This window comes from Anomaloglossus baeobatrachus, chromosome 11 (assembly GCF_048569485.1).
Source record: "Anomaloglossus baeobatrachus isolate aAnoBae1 chromosome 11, aAnoBae1.hap1, whole genome shotgun sequence".
NCBI classification, from domain to species: Eukaryota; Metazoa; Chordata; class Amphibia; order Anura; family Aromobatidae; genus Anomaloglossus; species Anomaloglossus baeobatrachus.
The window spans coordinates 117,975,056-118,000,574 of record NC_134363.1 but is presented as its reverse complement, the minus strand read 5'-3'; the positions used below and the strand labels follow the sequence as shown (position 1 = coordinate 118,000,574).

The window sequence follows — 25,519 nt, the reverse complement described above, 5'->3', positions numbered from 1 at the left end:
TATCTATCTATCTATCTATCTATCTATCTATGATTCTATCTATCTATCTATCTATCTATCTATCTATCTATCTATCTATCCCTCTATCTATCTGTCTATCTATTCCTCTATCTATCTATCTATCTATTCCTCTATCTATCTATCTATCCATCTATCCCTCTATCTATCTATCTATCTATCTATCTATCTATCTATCTATCATCTATATATCTATCAGTCTACCTTTGGTGTTATATATTGTTGTATGCCATTTTCTGTCGGACCACTTCTTGCAAATTCCTAACACTCGCTGGTTATATACAATATCTATTGTATTATACAATGATATAGACCTAACAGAATGATTTTTATTGCACATTTTGATAGTTTTGTCCCCTTCTGATGTGTATGGAGAACATGCCTACACACTATGCTATGTAAATGTGAACTTTAATAAAGCACTAAGCCACATATTATGTGGGCTCTTACCATTTTGTAGATGACCGCCTGCGTTTTGCTGCTCCTCTGTGGAATCTGGTTCTCGGCTCATGTTAATACCTGAGAAAAGTCCAGGAAAATAATTTTAATAAATGTTTATGGTATCTCTCTAAACAAATCATTGGATTACAATAAAATTCATTGGACTTTCAAATTTTGGTGTACACAAGGTATTATCATATTCATCAGGCGGGGAGTGGCAGAACTTCCTAAGTCCTTTACATCTGTCCGAGTGTGTTCACTGGTCACCTTTCTGCAGAATCCATGGCCCCATAGATAAATCAATGACAATCAGAGCAAATATAAAAGGGAACCTTCAAAAATGTGCAAAACATGTCAGTGTTCTCCACACAAGACCAATACACGCTCCACTGTATAGATCACATGTGAGACCTGCATTGGTGACAGGAGACACATGTAGCAGAGATGTCTCCTGTACGGCTCCTCACCTGAAGGTCTCGGATTTACTCTAAACTGGCCTCTCCGGATGAGATCTATGGCTGCTCCTGCCGTCTGCGCTACGTCTCTGCTCCAGGTGATACACAAGTCAGTTGGAGAAGAGGAATATTTTATACAAATTACTCCAACCCCCCCTCCCTTTTCAGGGCTTTTAACCCTTAGTACTCATGTAAACCAAACAGATAAAGGAGATCATTTGCATATGCCACAGGCAGCCAGTCACATCACAGCTGTCAGGGAGAATTTGCATAAGATAACAATGTGCTGGTTTCAGGGCATTTAAACTTTTCTAAAGTTAAAAAAAGTCTAATAAAAAGCCATAAAATTAGAAACAAATCTGTACATGAAAAATCAATATGAACTAGCTAGTGCATAAAGTGGATAACATAATTTACAACATGCATATGAATATACTGTGTATATATATATATATATATATATATATATATATATATATATATATATATATATATAGATAGATAGATATAGATATATATATAGATATATATACAAACTATAAATGTATAAGGCCATAAAATTCAGAAGTCCATACAAGTAAAATCAGCAAACAACATAAGCTCATAAACTGTCTTGCACTCTCTGTCTGTCTGTCTGTCTGTCTGTCTGTCTATCTATTGATCTATCTATCGATCGAATCAAATCAAAACAAGCTTTAGGGTGCCACAGTGGCTCAGTGGTTAGCACTGTAGTCTCACAGAACTGAAGTCCTGGGTTCAAATCCCACCATCTGTAAGGAGTTTATATGTTCTACCTGTGTTTGTGTGGGTTTCCTCCCAAAGACATAATGATAGGGAATTTATATGGTGAGCCCCAATGGGGACAGTGTTGCTAATGTAGGTAAAGTGCTGTGGAATTAATGGTGCTATAGGAGTGAATTAGTCTGATTATTGGCAGGACTAAATATACATTAATTTTTGCCAAAGCAAGTGTACAATAGGGATAGGGACTGTAGGAAAGATGGATGGAGACACATTCAAGGTGGGTGTTAAAGGAATGATGGATGGGATCACATCCACGGTGGGTGCTATTGAAGTGATGAATGGAAGCATATCCAAGGTAGGTGCTATAAGAATGATGGATGGGGCAAATCCAGGGTGGGCGCCATGGAAGTCCATGGCTTATCATAGTTCTCATTCTTGAAGTCTATGACATTCGCTAATATCACGGCTCCTTTCTACACTCTCTTCTTCCCCCAGCAATATATGTTTCCTCTTCCACCTTCATGGAGCTGAATCCAGGAAGGGATCGGAAAGTTTCCTGAAGTGAGTGTCCCTCACTGCTGAGTATTTGTTGCAGTGTAGCAGAAAGTGAGTTTCATTCTCCAGTCTGTTCTCCCTGGGCTTGTAGTGTGGTGCCCCTGAGGCTTCAGTCACCACAGGGTACTGCACCTCACTAGAGGTGCAGTATTCATCCCGGGTATGGAGAAGGTCATTGCCGGAAAACCACCACAATTCACCAAAACAAACAGTAAGTTGCCCTCTCACCGGGACTGGGCTAGGGTAGAGACTTGGGGGGTGGCCATCACTAATATAGTGGACCCTCTGCTCACTAGTTCAGGAACCTGGGGGGAGGAGCTTGACACAGGGGAGCAAGGTGACACACTCACACAAGCAGTTAGTCAGCAAACAGGAAACAAGGGAGACATAGGAGGACACGGTCGCTGAGGGGAGAGCTGCACCATAGCTCCCTTAGGACCGAGCGCCCACGGAACAGGGTGCGGAGCCCTAGGCTGGTGGACTCTTCAAGTCCCGTCAGCAGAATTCACCGGGCAGAGGATTTCAAGTCTTCTGACCCACACTCAGTGCCCGATGTACAACAGCATATAGAGCCAGGAATCATGACCATAGGGCGGCCCCATCTATGGACTCGTGCTGCCTACTATATGGGATGGGAAAGAAACCATTCCCATGACTCGGGTCCTAGCATAGCGTCAAGCCGCAGGGAATCACACAACACGGCGCAGGGAGGAAGGACTCACTGAAAGAAACATCAGTTCTGACCTTCAAACTATCCGGGATCGGCTGGAGCCCATGACAGCAGAGTCCGGAAGTCCAAAGGCATCAGGCACTCTTCCAGAATCCTTTCAGTTGTTTTGCGTCCCACAAATGTTCTTCTGTGTGATCCAAACACCTCAAACTTCGATTTGTCTGTCCATAACACTTTTTTCCAATCTTCCTCTGTCCAATGTCTATTCTTTTGCCCATATTAATATATTCCTTTTATTAGCCAGTCTCAAATATGGCTTTCTTTTTGCCACTCTGCCCTGAAGGCCAGCATCCCGGAGTCGCCTCTTCACTGTAAATGTTGACACTGGCGTTTTGCAGGTACTATTTAATGAAGCTGCCAGTTGAGGACCTGTGAGGCATCGATTTCTCAAACTTTAGACTCTAATGTACTTGTCTTGTTGCTCAGTTGTGCAGCGCGGCCTCCCACTTTTCTTTCTACTCTGGTTAGAGCCTGTTTATGCTCTTCCCTGAAGGGAGTAGTACACACCATTGTAAGAAATCTTCAGTTTCTTGGCAATTTGTTGCATGGAATATTCTTAATTTCTAAGAATAAGAATTTGCTGTCGAGTTTCACATGAAAGTTCTCTTTTTCTAGCCATTTTGAGAGTTTAATGGAACCAACAAATATAATGCTCCAGATTCTCAACTAGCTCAAAGGAAAGTCAGTTTCATAGCTTCTCTAATCAGCAAAACTGTTTTCAGCTGTGCTAACATACTTTGCACAAGGGTTTTCAAGGGATTTCTAAACATCCATTAGCCTTCTAACAGTTATCAAACACAATGTACCGTTAGAACACTGGAGTGGTGGTTGTTGGAAATGGGCCTCTATACACCTATGTAGATATTGCATTAAAGACCAAATGTTTGAAGCTAGAATAGTAATTTACCACATTACAATGTATAGAGTGTATTTCTGTTTAATTTAATGTTAGCTTCGCTGGAAAAAAAAAGTGCTTTCCTTTAAAAAATAAGGAAATATGTAAATGAATTGAAGTGAAGTGTATGTATATATTCTAAATAATATAATATATACTTATTTTCCTTATGAATCACCATTAATTCCACATTAATTCCACAGCTTTACAGACATCAATCACTGTTTCCATTAGGGCTTACAATCTAACTTCCTTATCAACATGTCTTTATAGTGTGTGAGGAAATCGATGAAACCCACACAAACAAAACAAAAGGGAGGAGAGACAAAAGGGGGCTCTACGCGTAGCGACATCGCTAGCAGTGTCACTGCCGATCACACCCGCCCTCGTTGTTTGTGCGTCACAGGCAAATCGCTGTCCGTGGCGCACAATATCGTTAGTACCCGTCACACGGACTTACCTGCCTAGCAACGTTGCTGTGGCTGGCGAAGAGCCTCCTTTCTAAGGGGGCGGTTCGTGCAGCGTCACAGCGATGTCACACGGCAGCCGTCCAATAGAAGCGGAGGGGCAAAGAGCAGCCAAAAGAAAGACACGCCCACCTCATTGCCGGAGGACGCAGGTAAGGTGTTGTTCGTCGTTCCTGGGGTGTCACACGTAGCGATGTGTGCTGCCTCAGGAACGACGAACAACCTGCATCCAGCACCATCAACAATATTTGGGATTAGAACGACGTGTCAACGATCAGCGATAAGGTGAGTATTTTTGATCGTTAGCGGTCGTTCGTATGTTTCACATGCAACAACGTCGCTAACGAGGCCAGATGTGCGTAACGAATTCCGTGACCCCCAACGACATCTCGCTAGTGAATTTGTTGCGTGTAAAGCGGCCTAAACTCCTTGATGCTCCAGGTGACAACATTTTTTACATAAAAAGTATTAAACTTTTGTACACTAATTTTGTGCAAAATTATGCAACCTTTTTGTTGTTTTGCGCTTTTTGCATCACTTTTTGAAAAGAGATGAAAAACGCATGTGAAGTTTATATAAAGCTAAGCAGATTGGGCTTTTTTTTAACCTGACAAGTAGTGATGAGCGAGCATGCTTGTTACTACTCGGTACTCGCACGAGTATCACTGTACTCGGGCTACTCGGCGGGGACCGAGTAATCTCGCGATACTCGTGCTGTACTCGTGGTCTTCATCCCTGCATGTTGGCGCTCTTTTGAGAGCCAACCCTCATGCAGGGATTGGCTGGCAGACCACTGCAATGCCACAGCCCTGTTAGTTGTGGAATTGCAGTGATTGGCCGGCCCGCACAGCGTGACCGAGCCTTTATACCGGCGGGCGCGCTGTGCTCTGCTCACAGCCATCCAGACAGTCAGTGCAGGGAGAGGGTCGCTGCTTCAGGGAAAGGTTTGCGGCCCTTTATAGCTATTTCCGTAGCAGGGCTGCAAACAGTGTGACCAGAAGTCCTTCTCAGGACTATTCTAGTTGTATACAGGCAGGCAGGGTATAGCCAGGTCGGAGTACAGTAGCAGAGTCCTTCTCAGGACTATTGTTGCTATATACAGGCAGGGTATAGCCAGGTCGGAATACAGGCTAGTGACCAGAAGAGTCCTTGTCAGGACTATTGTAGCAGTATACAGGCAGGCAGGCAGGGTATATAGCCATTCCTAGTGGTGACCGTATACCAGCCTTCATCATATCTGGGGCTGGTGTACACAGTCTAAAACAGTCCAGATAGTGTCAGACTTCTCAGTAATTTTTTCTCCTAAAAACCTGTTAGGTTCTTAGTGCGTCCATGCTTGCATTTAAAAACCGCACGTGTGTGCCTGTCGGTGGCAGCGTACAGGTGCACTTGTGTGCGTTTTCACAAACTATTATTATATAACGCACAAGTCTAGTGTATAATACACGTCAGTCAGCAGTGGCTGATAGTGTCAGACTTCTCAGAAATTTTTTCTCCTAAAAACCTGTTAGGTTCTTAGTGCGTCCGTGCTTGCATTTAAAAACCGCACGTGTGTGCCTGTCGGTGGCAGCGTACAGGTGCACTTGTGTGCGTTTTTCACAAACTATTATATAACGCACAAGTGTAGTGAATACACGTCAGCACAGCATTGCAAAATGCGCAAGGGCGTTGGCAAGGAACAAGGAAGAGGACGTGATGGTGGTGCAGGCAGAGGCCGAGGTCGTGGGCAAGCTCTAATTTCGCCACAACAAAGGGCCACATCTAGTCGCTCGCACGTCCTGTCCCAAATTCTTGGGGACCGCAGCAGTACACCGCTCTTGAACCAAGACCAGTGTCAACAGGTTGTTAGTTGGATAGCGGATAATGCTTCCAGTCAGATTGGCACCACCACAAACACTCTGTCTTCCACACGGTCAAGTGTCAGTAGCCGTGATACTGCACCGCACATTTCAGAACCTGATCCTCCTTCCTACCACAAGGCTGAGTACAGGTCCTCGGACATTAATGATCCCACACTTGGACACTCGGAAGAGCTGTTCACGTTTCAATTCGCACATTCTGGCCTCTCGCCAGCTCATGTTGAAGTGGGTCATGAGGAGATCGTATGTACAGATGCCCAAATATTTGAGCAGCCACGTTCTCACGAAGTTGGCAACGTGTCTCAACAAGGGGTGGACGATGATGAGACACAATTGTCAGGAAGTCAGGAGGAGGAGCAGGGTGCGGAAGAGGAAGACGACGTGGTGGATGATCCAGTAACTGACCCAACCTGGCAGGAGGATATGCAGAGCGAGGACAGCAGTGCACAGGGGGAGGGAGGCGTAGCATCCCAACAGGCAGTAAGAAGCAGGGTGGTGGCCCCAGGCAGAAGTCAGGCAACCGTTCCCCGGAACAACAACACGACACAAGGTGCCTGTACAAATGTTAGGTCTTCCCGAGTCTGGCAGTTTTTTAAGTTGGCTCCAGATGATTTTAAAAAGGCCATTTGCAACACCTGCCGTGCCAGCATCAGCAGGGGTACCAAAACTAGCAGCCTGACCACCACCAGCATGATCAGGCACATGTCAGCCAAGCACCCGACTTTGTGGGAAGTACAACAGAGTCGAGGAGCAGTGCATGCTGATGTCACTGCTACGTCTTCGCTGGTTGTGCATGCGAGCCAATCCCCTGTCCATGCTGCCTGCGAACAAGCCTCCTCCGGTCCTGCACCTGCAGTTGCCTACGCAGAAATAACACCATCATCAAGCACGTCCTTGTCCCAGCGCAGCGTTCAGTTATCCATTCAGCAAACCTTTGAACGCAGGCGCAAATACACTGCCAACGCCCCACATGCCACAGTTCTAAATGCTAACATTTCGCGACTGCTTGCGCTGGAAATGTTGCCTTTTAGGCTGGTGGAGACAGAAGCATTCCGCGACCTGATGGCGGCAGCTGTCCCACGTTACTCGGTCCCCAGCCGCCACTATTTCTCCCGGTGTGCCGTCCCCGCGTTGCATAACCACATGTCACAAAACATCACACGTGCCCTGAACAACGCTGTTTCACCCAAAGTCCACCTAACCACAGACACGTGGACAAGTGCTTGTGGGCAAGGCCGCTACATCTCGTTGACGGCACACTGGGTTAATATTGTGGAAGCTGGGACCGAGTCTGAGCGAGGGACGGAACACGTCCTTCCCACACCAAGGTTTGCAGGCCCTACCTCAGTCAGGGTTTCACCCACACTCTACAGCTCCGGAATGTCATGCTCTTCAGCCTCCTCCTCCTCCTGCGCATCCTCATCCACTTTACCCTCCACACCAGCCCCAAGCTGGAAGCACTGCAGCACTGCCTCGGTGAAGCGGCAACAGGCTGTGCTGAAGCTAATCTGCATAGGTGACAAACCCCACAATGCAGAAGAGGTGTGGACAGCTCTGAAACAGCAGGCAGATCACTGGCTCACACCTCTGAACCTAAAGCCAGGAAAGGTCGTGTGTGACAATGGCCGGAACCTGGTGGCGGCTTTGAGGCGAGGCCAGCTGACACATGTTCCATGCGTGGCCCATGTGCTCAACCTCGTGGTTCAGCGGTTTCTAAAGTCATACCCAGAGCTGTCTGATCTGCTGGTAAAAGTTCGCCGCCTGTCTGCACATTTTCGAAAGTCACCTACTGCTTCAGCTGGCCTTGCCGGCTTTCAGCGCCGTTTGCATCTTCCGGCTCACAGACTGGTGTGTGATGTCCCCACGCATTGGAATTCAACTCTGCACATGTTGGTCAGGATATGTGAGCAGAAGAGGGCAGTTGTTGAGTACCTGCATCACCTAAGCCGTCGGGAAATGGGTCAAACTCCACACATAACACCTGAGGAGTGGAGATGGATGTCCGACCTATGTACCATCCTCCAAAACTTTGAGGACTCCACCAAGATGGTGAGTGGTGATGACGCCATTATTAGCGTCACCATAGCGCTACTCTGCCTTCTAAAACGGTCTCTGCTCAAAAACAAACATGATGCATTGCAGGCGGAGCGCGATGAGTTGCAGCAAGAAACAGTAGTGGGTGTGGGTGATAACACACAGCCCAGCCTCGTCTCATCACAACGTGCAGTGGAGGACTATGACGAGGAGGAGGATGAAGACATGGAGCAACTCTCCGGCCAAATTGAGGATATGACATGCACACCAGTCATATCCTCGGTTCAGCGTGGCTGGCCAGAGGACAGAGTAGATGAGGAGGAGGAGGAGGAGGAGGAGGAGGAGGACAGCATGTTCAGTCATCGTGTTGGTCAGGCTACTGAAGTCCTGGCTGTTAAGAGTCTGGCGCACAAGCTGCCTGTCTCATGACCCTCGCGTTAAGAACATCTTGGCCGACAATCATTACTGGTTGGTAACACTGTTAGACCCACGCTACAAGGAGAACTTTATGTCTCTTATTCCCGAGGCGGAGAGGTCAACCAAAATGCAGCAGTTCCGGAAGGCCATAGTCACGGAAGTAGGCAAAGCATTCCCCTCACAAAACGCTAGCGGCATAGGTCAGGAATCAGTGGACAACCAAGGCGTACAGCCGAGAGAGGCACAAGTCCAATCCGCCAGAGGTAGGGGAACAGTCTTTAAGATGTGGGACAGTTTTCTCAGTCCCTCACGTACCACAGCCCCTGAGGTGCGGGGTAGTGCCACAAGAAATCCTAAGTTTGCCCAGATGCTCAAGGAGTACCTTGCAGATCGAACAACTGTACTCCGACATTCCTCTGTGCCTTACAATTATTGGGTATCCAAGGTGGACACGTGGCATGAATTGGCTCTCTACGCCTTGGAAGTCCTGGCCTGCCCTGCCGCTAGCGTTTTGTCAGAGCGTGTTTTTAGTGCCGCAGGTGGAATCATTACAGATAAACGCACCCGCCTGTCAACTGAAAATGCTGACAGGCTGACTCTGATCAAGATGAACAAGGGTTGGATTGGGCCAGACTTTACCACACCACCAGCAAATGAGAGCGGAATTTAAAGTTTGTAACGGAAATTTGCCATGTACCTCCAGTCACCTATGGGTACACACTTCTGGACTTTGGATAATCGCTGGACTGCTCCTCCTTCTCCTCATGCGCCACCATGATGACCGTTACAATAGTTAGGCCTTTGTTTCAGGTATACCCCCAGTGGTAAATTTTTTCGCCCATTCTTTGCAGAATGGACATTACAACGACAGGAGACCCGCTCCTTTGCAATGGGAACAATGTTTTGAGGCCCTCATGCACGTCTCTATCCAGGGACAACGTGGAGCCTCCCAATTTTTGGCTGCCCTGCCTAAGGGCTATACTATAATACACCCACTTCCTGACAATGCACACTTAATGTTTTGAGGCCCTCATGCACGTCTCTATCCAGGGACAACGTGGAGCCTCCCAATTTTTGGCTGCCCTGCCTAAGGGCTATACTATAATACACCCACTTCCTGACAATGGACACTTAATGTTTTGAGGCCCTCATGCACGTCTCTATCCAGGGACAACGTGGAGCCTCCCAATTTTTGGCTGCCCTGCCAAAGGGCTATACTACAATAGACCCACTTCCTTACAATGGGCACTTCAGGTTTACAGGCCCTCATGCACGTCTCTATCCAGGGACAACGTGGAGCCTCCCAATTTTTGGCTGCCCTGCCTAAGGGCTATACTACAATAGACCCACTTCCTTACAATGGGCACTTCAGGTTTACAGGCCATCATGCACGTCTCTATCCAGGGACAACGTGGAGCCTCCCAATTTTTGGCTGCCCTGCCTAAGGGCTATACTACAATAGACCCACTTCCTTACAATGGGCACTTCAGGTTTACAGGCCATCATGCACGTCTCTATCCAGGGACAACGTGGAGCCTCCCAATTTTTGGCTGCCCTGCCTAAGGGCTATACTACAATAGACCCACTTCCTTACAATGGGCACTTCAGGTTTACAGACCATCATGCACGTCTCTATCCAGGGACAACGTGGAGCCTCCCAATTTTTGGCTGCCCTGCCAAAGGGCTATACTACAATAGACCCACTTCCTTACAATGGGCACTTCAGGTTTACAGGCCCTCATGCACGTCTCTATCCAGGGACAACGTGGAGCCTCCCAATTTTTGGCTGCCCTGCCAAAGGGCTATACTACAATAGACCCACTTCCTTACAATAGGCACTTCAGGTTTACAGGCCCTCATGCACGCCTGTATCCAGGGACAACGTGGAGCCTCCCAATTTTTGGCTGCCCTGCCAAAGGGCTATACTACAATAGACCCACTTCCTTACAATGGGCACTTCAGGTTTACAGGCCCTCATGCACGTCTGTATGCAGGGGCATTGGTGAACCTCACAATTTTGGACTGCCCTGGCAAAGGAAAATACTACAAAGACTCACTTCCTCAAAATGGGCACATTAGACTCAGAGGCCTTTATGTACGTCTCTTCTCAGGGACATCGGAGTGCCACACAATGTTTTACGTAAAATCTTTCATGTATTGATCTCAAAAAGTAACATACATTAGCTCTATCTCACTATTGGGTATGTGCCCTTAACATTTCCGCCATGGAAATTCATTTTGGTGTCATTTTGGAAGGTTTTCTGGTGAGTCCGTAAAAATGGTGTAAAACGCGGACAAAATTGTTCACAGCTGTGACTTTTGAGTGATAAATGCTTCAAGGGGTCTTCCCCATGCTGTTGCCATGTCATTTGAGCACTCTTCTGAGACTTTTGTGACATTTTTAGGGTTTCTACATGCTGCCGGTGGTCATTTCACAAAAATACTCGGGTCTCCCATAGGATAACATTGGGCTCGGTGCTCGGGCCGAGTACACGAGTATCTTGGGATGCTCGGCCCGAGCCTCGAGCACCCGAGCTTTTTAGTACTCGCTCATCACTACTGACAAGATCAGATTTATGGCAAAAATGGTCATAAATTATAGTGAAAGTGTATCCAAATTATAAAGCTAGGAGCCATCATAGATTCCATTTTCTGGCACAAAGACAGACAAGATGCACCAACCGTATTCAGCGTGCACATTTTGATACATTTATGATGGAGCAAATTTGTAACCTTAATGACCAAGTCCCATTTCTCAAATCTTACATGTTAATTTATGTGCCTTTTTTAATGAAAATATATGAAATTTGACATAACATTAGCATTTTTCAAATTTTGAATGTTTACACCAGATAATCATATCACACAAATGATTTAATAAACATTCCCCATCAGTCTACTTTATGTCAACGTAATTTTTGAAATGTCCTTTTATTTTTTTAAAATGATAGAAAGGTTCAAATTTAGCAGCAATTTTTTTTTCTTGGAAATGTACAAATCCTAAACTGTACAGTATGGACCTATTTACTTTTGAAGTGACTGAGAAAACTCATAAAATAATCTTTAAAAAATGTCTCCCCTCATATTATTCAAAACTGTTTTCTCAAAATGTGTTAACCCTTCAGGTGCTTTACAAGAATTACAGTAATGTGGAATGATAAAAATGAAAAATTACGTATTGCTTTACCCCTAATTTATCATTTTCACAAGTGGAAATATTGAATATGGACCCCACGATGTGTTAAACTTCTCCTGAAAGCATAAATATCCCATATGTGGTCAAAAGCTGCTGTTTGGGCACACTGCAGGCAATGGAAAGGAAGCTATTCGATTTTTGGAGTACATATTTGGCTTCCAGACTCCTTGTCATCTTTGTGGAGCACTTGAGATGGCAAAACAGTAGAAACCTTCCACAAGTGCCCCCATTTTGTAAACTAAGTTTCTCAAGGAATTTATTTAGGGGGTGGTGAACATTTTGTAAAGATCTTTATTACATTGGCACGTGAACACAAAAAATGATTTTTCTTTTCAGTAAAATCTTGCTTCAGCACAAAATTTGTCATTATTGCAAGGGTTACTAGGAAAAAATGGACCACACACATTTGTTACTCAATTTCTCCCGAACACACAAGGGCTGGGAAGCGAATGAGTACAACTTGATTTTTGAAGCACAAATTTGGCTGGAACAGAATGTGAATGCCTTGTTGGAATTGCAGAGCCCCTGAGGTGCCAGAACAGAAGAATCATCATTTAGGGTTATAGTGACATTATGTTGTCACAGATGCTTCACAGAACTTTATAACATGAAAACAGATAAATTATGATTTTTCAAGTAAAATTTTATTTTAGCACCCAATTTGTCATTTTCACTGTAACGCCGGTGTCCCTGCTCTTTCCTGAATCTCCCTAGCAAGGACACCGATTCACTTACCTCTGCAGCTGGGCTATGTCCTGCCCCGCACTCCCATGGTCCGCTACATGTACTTCTGCTTCCTTCTCCTCCCAGGGCACACAAAACACCTGCCCTCCTCTTAAAGGCACAGCATGCCATTTCCCGGAAGTGCCTCTCAGCCTATGGTGGCTGAGAGGCACTAGGTACTTAAGGCATCCTCCCACTAGGGAAGGTGCCTGCGCAACACTTTTAGTTAATTAGTCTACTGTGTGCTAGCTAGTTGTCAGGTCCCTTGCTCCCATCCCATTATCCATCCCTTTGCCTATCTTATAATACCTGTCCATACTCGCCTCCTTGTCTGTCTCAGCTATCCTGCCTGTACCTGCCTGCACCCGTGTCCGTACCTGAGCCCGTCCCTGCCCAGGGGGTCTGCTGCCACAGTCTCTGTCGCTGCCCTAGGAGTGGTACCCTGGTGTCTCCCTCATGGCATTCGCTTAGTTGAGCCCCTCCTACTAAAGGATAAGCCTAGGTCTCCCCTGTCTCCCCTGTGGTCCAGTTACTTTAGCCTTACATTTTTCATTCTTACAAGGAGTAATAGTAGAAAATAGATATCAAAGTGTAAAACAACATTATTATCAAAGGCAGCAATACCCTCTATTAGTTACACAGTACTGTATGATCACAGGGCGGAGCTCGGAAGAGAAGGAACATTTGATTTTTGGAATTCAGGTTTTATTTGCACAGATTATGGGCACCATTTGCAGAGCTGCTGAGGAGCTAGAACAGGGGGCAACCAACATGAATGACTCCATTTTGGAAACTAGTCCCCATGATTAATATATCTATGGGTTTAGGGACTATTTTTATCCCACAGGTGTACGCAATAAGAAAAACACACAGTGGATGTTGCAGTATGAAAATTGCAAATATTCCAATTTACTGCTCATACAGTGGGCCCAGCTGGTGCTTCTTGGGACATACACCTTGTAAATAAAGTGGGTTCTTCCTGCTACAGTAATGCCAAACATGTGGATGCTAACTGTAATTTAAGCATATATAAAGGGGAAGAAAGTAATCATCAGCTCACCAAGTCCAGATGATTGTGGTAAAACGGTGTGCGGAGCAAGGAAAAATCCTGGGCCGATTCCAGAAGGATTGAAATGAAGTTGAAGCAACAAAATTTGTATCCAGCTCCCGCAAAAACTATTGTGCATGCAAAACGTATATACCGACAAGAACAGGCTATTCTACACCTGATGTCATTTGCCATAATTATAATGAGGCACACCTTGGTATAGAAAACAGAGCATAATTACACGCATGTAAACAAACATGAAAAATACCTCAAAACACACAATATTTGTATATCTAAATGATATCCACATTTAGCATATTTAATAAACATATCATCACGTATTCTGATATATCCAGTGTACAAAAACAAACAAATAAAAAATGCAACAAAAGCTGATACACCTCCAGATATCACAAACTGCAATCAGATGTAACAAATGTGCATATAACTACAGGATATATACAGTCATAGAAAGAAGAAATGGAGCTTGCAAGGCTGTTAGTGTAAAATATCCAAAATTTTATTATACAAATTTCTTATTATATTAAAATGGTTTCAATCAATATAGAAAAAGTACATATGCGGTGCTAATAGAGAAAAAGGTGAATTACCACACATAAGTGGGAGAGCAAAAGTGATAAACACCCCAAGTAGACATAAATTGCTAGCAGGGGCAAAGGGTCATACATAAGCATAAGTGGCTGGCTGATAAATATGGCGTCTCTGTCTTGGCAGGAAAATTAATTATATATAGCCAAATCGGCATAAATCCCTAAGGCACACCTTCCCTGATGAAGCCAACAGATGTAATCCGTGCGAAACGCGCGTAGGAAGGCTCCTTGCACTGCCGTGGGACGCTTTGGTGTTCACCCCCCCTTTCTTAACCATGTGTAAGTTATGGGTTCTTAGGGTCCTTTTCATGTGACTGGCTTGTTATTGGGTGACCCCTGCCCTGTTTAAACGGACCTATGCCGATTTGGCTGCACAACTTCATGTGCCCGGTCAGGGTGGAGGCGCCATACTTGTTAGTCATTTTTTGTGACTTTTTTCATGATTAGTCTGGTGTTTGGAACCTCTGTCCTGCCTTAGGGATTTATGCCGATTTGGCTATATATAATTAATTTTCCTGCCAAGACAGAGACGCCATATTTATCAGCCAGCCACTTATGTTTATTTATGACCCTTTGCCCCTGCTAGCAATTTATGTCTACTTGGGGTGTTTATCACTTTTGCTCTCCCACTTATGTGTGGTAATTCTATTAGCACCGCATATGTACTTTTTCTATATTGATTGAAACCATTTTAATATAATAAGAAATTTGTATAATAAAATTTTGGATATTTTACACTAACAGCCTTGCAAGCTCCATTTCTTCTTTCTATGCTTATGTGCCATATGGAGTGGCGTTGATTTTTGATGCGAGATGTGCCTTGGTTCAATGTTTCTGTGTCTCAGGATATATACAGTATATACTGTATATCTATATAAATAGAAATCTTACGTGCGTTTGTAAAGATCCACTTATCTCAGAAAGTTGACTACCGATTGGTTTAAAATTTTGACATAATGTCCCCCCAAGCCCCGCAAGTGTTTCGGTCCACTAATCGCGATCCACGCATGCGCGCAACCACAGAAAATTTCAACTATTCACGCTGTTCACAGTAGACTAAACCACGCTATATGCTGTGTCCTCGCGATCCACACATGCGCGCAACCGCGGAAAATTTCAACTGTTCATACTGTTTATGATAGACTAACAACCGCGCTATATGCTGGGTCATCACGATCCACACATGTGTGACGCCCCTGGACTAGTCAGGGCGTCACAGGGTACTGCACTTGCTGCTCTTTAGTGCAGGGCTCAACCACCCATGGTTCTGGGTTCACAACCTATGGTACTGCCTCCATCCGCATCCAAATCCCAACCACACCTCACACCACACCCTGTCAGACACACCAGTGGGCTGTTGAGCTGGAATAGGGCCACCCACCTAGAGGTCAGGCAGACTGGTGGGAGGGAAGGAAGGAGAAGTGAGGAGTAGAGTGTAAGCCCTCGAGAAGTGAGGAGCTGGGAGTGTGTGGCTCCCAGGGGGTTACAGGTTGGGTCGCAGACGATGGTCTGGGCCCGGAGGAGTCAGAGAACAGGTCGCAGGGTATTGAGGCTGGGTACCTAGACCTGGTATTGGAGGATGGTCAGCAGCTCGAGTCTAATAGCCGGCCCAGGACCGAAAGCACGGTGGGGTACAGGACCGTAGGTCGGGTAGTAGCTTCAGGCAACCCGGCAATTAACCTGTGGAGGATATTGACTTTATGGACTGTCCCCGAGAAGCTCAGAAATCAGGGGCACTAGCCCAATGAGGGGGATAGGCCTTTCCAACCACGCAGCCCACAAAAATCCCAAGTGTGAGCCCTTGAGTGCGCAGCTCCACTACCAACAAGTAGGGAGCGGGGCCCGGACAGCTTTATGCCAAAGGGCCACCAGAACACTTCTAATTTGTGCACAGAGGCAGGCTCCGGACCACCCGGCGGTACTATAGGGGATGGATACCCGGACGGGCTCCCGCAAGAGGGCAGTGGCACCCAGAGACTTTGTTTACCTTGTTGTCAGAGTCTGCTTTGCGGTCGCATCATCACCAATACTGCCTGAGTGAGTACATGGTCCTCCCCTGCTTGCAACCAGCCCTGCGCTCCCCTACACCAGCATCCCACTATCCAGAGTCCCGGGGCCTCCCCTACCTGTGGAGGAAACTTCATCTGGCTGCCCCGCTCCATCTCCCCCGGGTACTCCCATCGGCAGCGGCGGTACTTCCCTTACCACGAACCACGGGTGGCGTCACAAACTCTTACCCCCTGTAAATAGCCCCCTTTACATTTGAGTGGCCGCCAGTCCCCGGGTCCGGAGACCCTCGAGCCACAAAAGCAACCCCGGATCCTAGCGGTTCTACCGCTGCAGGGGCGGCACACATGCACACAATCGTGGAAAATTTCAACTGCATGCACTCAACCACAGAAAATTTCCACTGTTCACGGTAGACTAACAACCGCTCTCTATGGTTGAAACCGAAGGGAAACAACGGCAACAGTATAGAGATGCAAAATGACGGTCATTTTCTCACTCACTCAATTGACAGATGATTGTTCAAAACATGACCGTCCCGTCATAGATTTTGTTTTTGTGACAGGAATGGAAAAAATGTTATATGCTGGGAGCGAGGCGAAAACTTGCTTCTCACTCACTCAATAGTCCAAAAATTGACCGTCCCCTCACAGATTTTGTTTTTATGGAAAAAATAGTGAGCAATCACGTTATTGCCATTATTGCCATCTAGGAAGACGGTTTCTATATTATTCTAATCTTGAATCCGTATTTATATCGTATCCAATGTACTTTTATACATTTACAGTCATATGAAAAAGTTTGGGCACCCCAATTAATGTTAACCTTTTTTCTTTATAACAATTTGGGTTTTTGCAACAGCTATTTCAGTTTCATATATCTAATAACTGATGGACTCAGTAATATTTCTGGATTGAAATGAGGTTTATTGTACTAACAGAAAATGTGCAATCCGCATTTAAACAACATTTGACCGGGGCAAAAGTATGGGCACCTCAACATAAAAGGGACATTAATATTTTGTAGATCCTCCTTTTGCAAAAATAACAGCCTCTAGTCGCTTCCTTTGGCTTTTAATGAGTTCCTTGATCCTAGATGAAGGTATATTTGACCATTCCTGTTTACAAAACAATTCCAGTTCAGTTAAGTTTCATGGTCGCCGAGCATGGACAGCACGCTTCAAATCATCCCACAGATTTTCAATGATATTCCGGTCTGGGGACTGGGATGGCCATTCCAGAACATTGTAATTGTTCCTCTGCATGAATGCCTGAGTAGATTTGGAGTGGTGTTTTGGATCATTATCTTGCTGAAATATCCATCCCCTGCGTAACTTCAACTTCGTGACTGATTCATGCACATTAGTGTCAAGAATCTGCTGATACTGAGTTGAATCCATGCGACCCTCAACTTTAACAAGATTCCCGATGCCGCCATTGGCCACACAGCCCCAAAGCACGATGAACCTCCACCAAATTTTACTGTGGGTAGCAAGTGCTTTTCTTGGAATGCCGTTTTTTTTGCCTCTGTGCATAACGCCTTTTTGTATGACCAAACAACTCAATCTTTGTTCCATCAGTCCACAGGACCCTCTTCCAAAATGTAACTGGCTTGTCCAAATGTGCTTTTGCATACCTCAGGCGACTCTGTTTGTGGCGTGCTTGCAGAAGCGGCTTCTTTCGCATCACTCTCCCATACAGCTTCTCCTTGTGCAAAGTGCGCTGTATTGTTGACCGATGCACATTGACACCATCTGCAGCAAGATGAAGCTGCAGGTCTTTGGAGGTGGTCTGTGGATTGTCTTTGACTGTTCTCACCATTCTTCTTCTCTGCCTTTCTGATATTTTTTTTACTTCTGGGCTTAACAAGAACTGTACCTGTGTTCTTCCATTTCCTTACTATGTTCCTCACAGTGGAAACTGACAGTTTAAATCTCTGAGACAACTTTTTGTATCCTTCCCCTGAACAACTATGTTGAATAATCTTTGTTTTCAGATCATTTGAGAGTTGTTTTGAGGAGCCCATGATGCCACTCTTCATAGGAGATTCAAATAGGAGAACAACTTGCAAGTGGCCACCTTAAATACCTTTTCTCATGATTGGATACACCTGCCTATGAGGTACAAAGCTCAATGAGGTTACAAAACCAATTTAGTGCTTTAGTAAGTCAGTAAAAAGTAGTTAGGAGTGTTCAAATCAAGAAATTGATAAGGGTGCCCATACTTTTGCACCGGTCAAATTTTTTAAATGCGGATTGCATATTTTCTGTTAGTACAATAAACCTCATTTCAATCCAGAAATATTACTCAGTCCATCAGTTATTAGATATATGAAACTGAAATAGCTGTTGCAAAAACCCAAATTGTTATAAAGAAAAAAGGATAACATTAATAGGGGTGCCCAAACTTTTTCATATGACTGTATTACATAAAACTGTATGTACCCGCTGAAATAGCCGCTTTAAACAATCAAAGTTCGATTTTTATCCGCTAGGTTGCCCATTTGTCACCGTTGTCATCTGTTTTTGTCATTGGGTCAATTGACGCATTGCTGACCATCAATTCACCATCCCGCATCTTTACAACAGTAGTCAAACCTCGGTAACAGCGCCCGCGCCATCTCCAACAGCCGCTACAGGTGAATATCGACAACGGTACTTGCACTGTAACAACTACATGCGGTATACGTGGTTGTCAACATGACATTGTTTATGTTTTATCCCTTCGTTTTACCACATTTTCAACTACAGTTGTTGAGGAGATTCGCATCGTATATAAATTGAGCTGTGTCGTTCGCGAACACGTGAGTATGTCTCATAATTTCTGTGTAGTTTTATGTTTTTTGTGCTTTTTTTCAAGAAAAGTTTAGAGGAAAAAAATGAAAGATGTGTTATTGTTTTTTATTTAACCAAAGATTTTTGACTATCTGAATGATTGAATGATCGGTTAAGTTTCCTATCTGTTTGTATGCAATCTTTCATCATTTTCAATATTATGCCATGAGAACAGTGAGAGACAATGCTTGCCTAAAATACTCACTGTTGTGGCGACATGTACAGACATTGCAATTAACTACCAATATGCATGTCCAGCTGCAGAATGATCAATCGGCTTATATATTTTCACGCCAGTTACTGGAAATTGGGAACCAAAAAATGCCAATTGATGAGATTTCACGATGAATTTCTTTGCCCGATAACTTCTGTAAGTTGGTGACGTCGAAGGAAGAATTGATTTAAGGAGTATTCCCGAATATCCAAATCAATTATACGAATCATGGTTGGCTGAGTGAGCGAGCTATCTTTGCGGCAAAAAACAAAGATGTCTACGAACTTAACTATATTATTCAGTCTAACATTGAAAGTGAGGCAGTCACGAATAAATCAATAGACACCGTTGTGGAAGCAGATGAGGCAGTTGACTATCCAACAGAGTTTTTGAATTCACTCGATCTGCCGAGGGTACCATCGCGCATATTGACATTGAAAATCGGTGTGCCCATTATTATGATACGAAAAATTATTCAGCCAAAAATCTGCAATGGCACATGGCTTGCAGTCAAAAAATTGATGAGCAACATAATAGAAGCAACGATATTGACGGAACCTTACAAAGGTGAAGATGTCCTCATTCCTCGAATTCCCATTATTCCATCCGATATACCATTTCAATTCAAGAGAGTGCAATTCCCTGTTCGATTGGCATTTGCAATTACCATCAGTAAAGCTAGGGGCAATCTTTAGAATTGTGTGGTCTATATTCACATATGGATTGCTTCAGCCATGGACAACTGTATGTTGCATGCTCTAGGGTTGGCAAACCAGACAATCTCTTTATCTGCGCAGTCGATGGTAAAACCAAAAATATTGTATACCCACAAGTGTTGACAAATTAAACTCTTTCTGGAAACATACTGTATCTTCTGTTTCATTTCTTATCCGTTAAACGGGTATGTGCCACAGCGAAGCATGGCAGGATACAGCTAATATATATATATATATATATATATATATATATATATATATATATATATATATATATATATATAAATTTATGCTAAATCTGATTGTTTAGATTTACAAAACGTTTGTGCTTTTTGCATATTTTGCATGTTTGTTTAAATATATGTAATTATGTTGTGTTTACTATACCAAGGTGTGTCTCATTATAATTATGGCAAATGACATCAAGTGTTGGATAGCCTGTTCTTGTTGGGATATAAATTTTTTATGCGCATATTTTAATTGCTATGACTTAGAGTGTTTCATGCTCAAAACGCGTAGTCCTGAGCTATATTTTATTCATGTTTTGTGAATACCAATAAAAGCAATGTTTTTACATACGTTTTCACTTTGATGAAGACATTTTTTTGCGGAAGCTGGATACAAACATTATTCCTGTAATTTAAGCACAGTGTGAGGCTCAGATGGATGGGAGCTATTTGGATTTGGGAGAACAGATTTCAATAGATTTTGTTCGGTGGGTGGTGTGGTTAGAAAGCCATGTCACTTTTCAACAGCCTTTTTGCTACCAGTAACGTGGAAACCCATTATTTTCTATTGACAGATGTCGAACTAGAGGTGACTGGATTTTCAATATATGTTTAGGTTTACATTTTTTCCTGTGCTCTAACCTCAGAACTTACATTAAGGTTTCGATCTAAAGACCCAAAATTTAGATTCAGACAAATCTCCTGAGAGATCCACTCACTATAATGTGCCAGATGGAGTAACTTTGGACTCCATCTGGCTTCTGTTTCAGCAGTGTTCCATCTTTTCAGTCATACTCACAACCAGGGGCGTAACGATCGTGGTTGTAGAGGTCACGATTGGGCCAGGGATTGGAGTGCACACATCCAACTGAAATGCATTGCGGCACAGAAACCCATCAGGTCACTGCACTGCAATACATGCGGCCAGTCAGAGGGCAGCAGCTGACATCAGCGTGCCTGTGACTGGTGGTGTATTTGTTATGCATTGGAGACAAAAATGGGATTATATATACCAAGAAGGGGCCCTGGATAAGGACATATATACCAGGATGGGACATATACACCAGGATAGGGACATATATACTAGGATGGGGGATATATATACCAGAAAGGGGACATAAATACCAGGATGAGGCCTTGGATGGGAAACATATATACCAGCATACGGACATATATACCATGATGGGGCCATGTACACCAGGATGGGAACATATATACTAGTATAAGGACATATATACTGGGGTGGGGACATATATACCAGAATGGAACCTCAGATGGGGGACAATTACAATACTAGATTTATATAAAAAAAAACCAATGCATTGTTACTCTTGCACACTGAAAATGATTTTTTTTTATAGTTTGATCATTCCATATGTAACAATACCAATTATATGTAATGTTTCTGTTTTTTCTATTACACAAAATCAGCATTTTTAGTGCCAATAGTTTATTTTTTTTGCGCTTTATTTTCTTTCTTTTTTATTTCTATATATTTGATTGATCTTTTTTTTTTTTTTTTCATTTTTACTTAGTTCCTTTATTGGAGTTGAATGCTACTGTATTGCAGTGCATAACAGCAGTTTGTGTCACACTGGGCCTTTTAGACCCTGTTATTGGCCCATTGTATAATTCTAAAGAAACAGCTATGCAGAGTGAAGCATGGGGCTGGGGACTTGCAAAAAAGTCAGGGCTCATTCAGATGTCAGTTTTTCTTGTATGAGTACAATCCGTGTTTTTCACAGTCAGCACTTGTACTTATGACAGTCAAAGGGGTAGGTCTAATTTTTTCATCAATGAGTCAAATTCTAAATAAAATAATCCAGGATATAAAAACATAAATTTATAAAAATATATTTTATTGAAAATGATTAAAATACAAAGTATTAAAAGCAGAAGTAACTAATAGACTAAAAGGGACATGGATATTAGTACAGCAAAGAACACATCCATATCATCACTACTTGGTGAACAGTGTGGTTAGATATTGGGTACATAGTATAAATTGTAATCTCAGCAAAGAACTCACATATTAAATTAAACCAATTAATAGGTAGTTATCTTGGATATCAATCCACCAAAATATATGGTAATTTTTTTTCATACTATATATACGGTATATATATATATATATATACAGTTAGGTCCAGAAATATTTGGACAGTGACACAATTTTGGCGAGTTGGGCTCTACATGCCACCACATTGGATTTGAAATGAAACCTCTACAACAGAATTCAAGTGCAGATTGTAACGTTTAATTTGAAGGTTTGAACAAAAATATCTGATAGAAATTGTAGGAATTGTACACATTTCTTTACAAACACTCCACATTTTAGGAGGTCAAAAGTAATTGGACAAATAAACCAAACCCAAACAAAATATTTTTATTTTCAATATTTTGTTGCGAATCCTTTGGAGGCAATCACTGCCTTAAGTCTGGAACCCATGGACATCACCAAACGCTGGGTTTCCTCCTTCTTAATGCTTTGCCAGGCCTTTACAGCCGCAGCCTTCAGGTCTTGCTTGTTTGTGGGTCTTTCCGTCTTAAGTCTGGAGTTGAGCAAGTGAAATGCATGCTCAATTGGGTTAAGATCTGGTGATTGACTTGGCCATTGCAGAAAGTTCCACTTTTTTGCACTCATGAACTCCTGGGTAGCTTTGGCTGTATGCTTGGGGTCATTGTCCATCTGTACTATGAAGCGCCGTCCGATCAACTTTGCGGCATTTGGCTGAATCTGGGCTGAAAGTATATCCCGGTACACTTCAGAATTCATCCGGCTACTCTTGTCTGCTGTTATGTCATCAATAAACACAAGTGACCCAGTGCCATTGAAAGCCATGCATGCCCATGCCATCACGTTGCCTCCACCATGTTTTACAGAGGATGTGGTGTGCCTTGGATCATGTGCCGTTCCCTTTCTTCTCCAAACTTTTTTCTTCCCATCATTCTGGTACAGGTTGATCTTTGTCTCATCTGTCCATAGAATACTTTTCCAGAACTGAGCTGGCTTCATGAGGTGTTTTTCAGCAAATTTAACTCTGGCCTGTCTATTTTTGGAATTGATGAATGGTTTGCATCTAGATGTGAACCCTTTGTATTTACTTTCATGGAGTCTTCTCTTTACAGTTGATTTAGAGACAGATACACCTACTTCACTGAGAGTGTTCTGGACTTCAGTTGATGTTGTGAACGGGTTCTTCTTCACCAAAGAAAGTATGCAGCGATCATCCACCACTGTTGTCATCCGTGGACGCCCAGGCCTTTTTGAGTTCCCAAGCTGACCAGTCAATTCCTTTTTTCTCAGAATGTACCCGACTGTTGATTTTGCTACTCCAAGCATGTCTGCTATCTCTCTGATGGATTTTTTCTTTTTTTTCAGCCTCAGGATGTTCTGCTTCACCTCAATTGAGAGTTCCTTAGACCGCATGTTGTCTGGTCACAGCAACAGCTTCCAAATGCAAAACCACACACCTGTAATCAACCCCAGACCTTTTAACTACTTCAGTGATTACAGGTTAACGAGGGAGACGCCTTCAGAGTTAATTGCAGCCCTTAGAGTCCCTTGTCCAATTACTTTTGGTCCCTTTAAAAAGAGGAGGCTATGCATTACAGAGCTATGATTCCTAAACCCTTTCTCCGATTTGGATGTGAAAACTCTCATATTGCAGCTGGGAGTGTGCACTTTCAGCCCATATTATATATATAATTGTATTTCTGAACATGTTTTTGTAAACAGCTAAAATAACAAAACTTGTGTCACTGTCCAAATATTTCTGGACCTAACTGTATATATATATATATATATATATATATATATATATATTTGTTGCACATAGCACTTTATAATATTGTTGAATAGCAATCAGTCTTTTGCAATTATGTTGTGCAGTTGAATCTATGTGTGTGTTATTATCTATGATTTATATTATCTTTGTTTTTTGGCTTAGTATGAACTCACTCCTTTATTACCATATATTTTGATGGCTTGATATCCAAGATAACTACCTATTAATTGGTTTAATTTAATATGTGAGCTCTTTGCTGAGATTACAATTTATACTACTAATATCTAACCTTACTGTTCACTAAGTAGTGATGAAAAGGACGTGTTCTTTGCTATATTAATATCCATGTCCCTTTTAGTCTATTAGTTACTTCTGCTTTTTATATTTTGTATTTTAATAATTTTCAATAAAATCATATATCTTTATAAATGTAGCTTGATACATTCTGGATTATTTTGTTTAGAATTTGACCCATTGATGTTTATGGTGAAGCTTCTCCTTTGGAGGTTTATAATAATTGTATTTGACAATATTGTGTATGAGTCTGATTTGTTCATTGGAGCAAGTGGTTTGCATAGAGACTTGACTGATTTTGATATAAATGTTGGATCATATTTGCCAATGTAAGTGTATGGTTCAGAGAAAAAAAATGGACAGCAATCAGATGCTATACATGAACCATCCGTGCGTTATATGATATTCACGGACTGTTTGAAACCTCCATCACTTCATATTTTCATTAAAAAAAAAAGCAATGAAACTTTTCCCAAACTCTGATGAAACTCTGATAAAAGAAAACTGATGTCAATTGAGTAGGGATAGGCGAACCCATAGAAATTTGGGTTCGCCAGGTTCAGACATAATTTAGTTAAAAGTTCGGTTTGGGACCAGTACTTGACCCCAGACTCCGAACCTCATATAAGTCAATGGAGACTCAAACCTCTGTCCTGTAATATGACTGTAAAATGGTCATAGTAAGGGCTAGGGGCTGGAAAAGGATGCAAAATGTGAATAGGTGATAAATAAAGAAAATGACATGGGGGTCCCCCATATTTTTGATAACCAGCGCAGGTAAAACAGACAACTGCAGACTACAGCCCTCAGCTGTCTGCTTTACCTTGGCTGGTTACCAAAAACAGGAGGGCCCCATGTCATTTTTTAAAATTATTTAAACAAATAATTTAAAAAAAAATGTCTTGGGCAGTACGCTATTTTTTTTTTTTTTTTTAGAAAACAAGGTTAAGCAGACAGCTGGGGGCTGATATTATCAGGCTAAGATGGCCCATGGTTATTTGGCCCCTCTCAGCCTAAAAAGATCAGCCCGCAGCCATCCAAGAAGTGGCACATCCATTCCCGATTGCCATGGAGTGTGACAATCAGGGTAATACCTTTGGGGTTGATGTCAGCTGTGAATTGACAGCTGGCATCAAGCCAAGAGGTTTATAATGGACAGGCATCTAATAAACACCCCCATTACTACCCTGGTAAGTATAGAGTTAAAAAAAACAGGGGAAAAATACTGTAATTTATTTGAAAGAAAC

General features: G+C 43.0%; 1 protein-coding gene across 2 annotated transcripts in view; it reads right to left on the bottom strand.

Annotated features, from left to right (window-relative positions):
* POU2F3 (POU class 2 homeobox 3) overlaps nucleotides 1–25,519 on the bottom strand; it is a 227,703-nt gene that overhangs the window by 158,588 nt on the left and 43,596 nt on the right. The window contains exons 1-2 of one of the 2 annotated variants that reach the window (XM_075328792.1): nucleotides 927–998; nucleotides 469–537 (exon numbers count right to left, since the gene is read on the bottom strand). In XM_075328792.1, the coding sequence (XP_075184907.1) occupies nucleotides 469–529 (61 nt within the window). In that variant the 5' untranslated portion in view covers nucleotides 530–537; nucleotides 927–998. Of the gene's footprint in view, nucleotides 1–468; nucleotides 538–926; nucleotides 999–25,519 lie in introns of those variants that run through there. The other variant, XM_075328791.1, reaches the window with a different exon arrangement.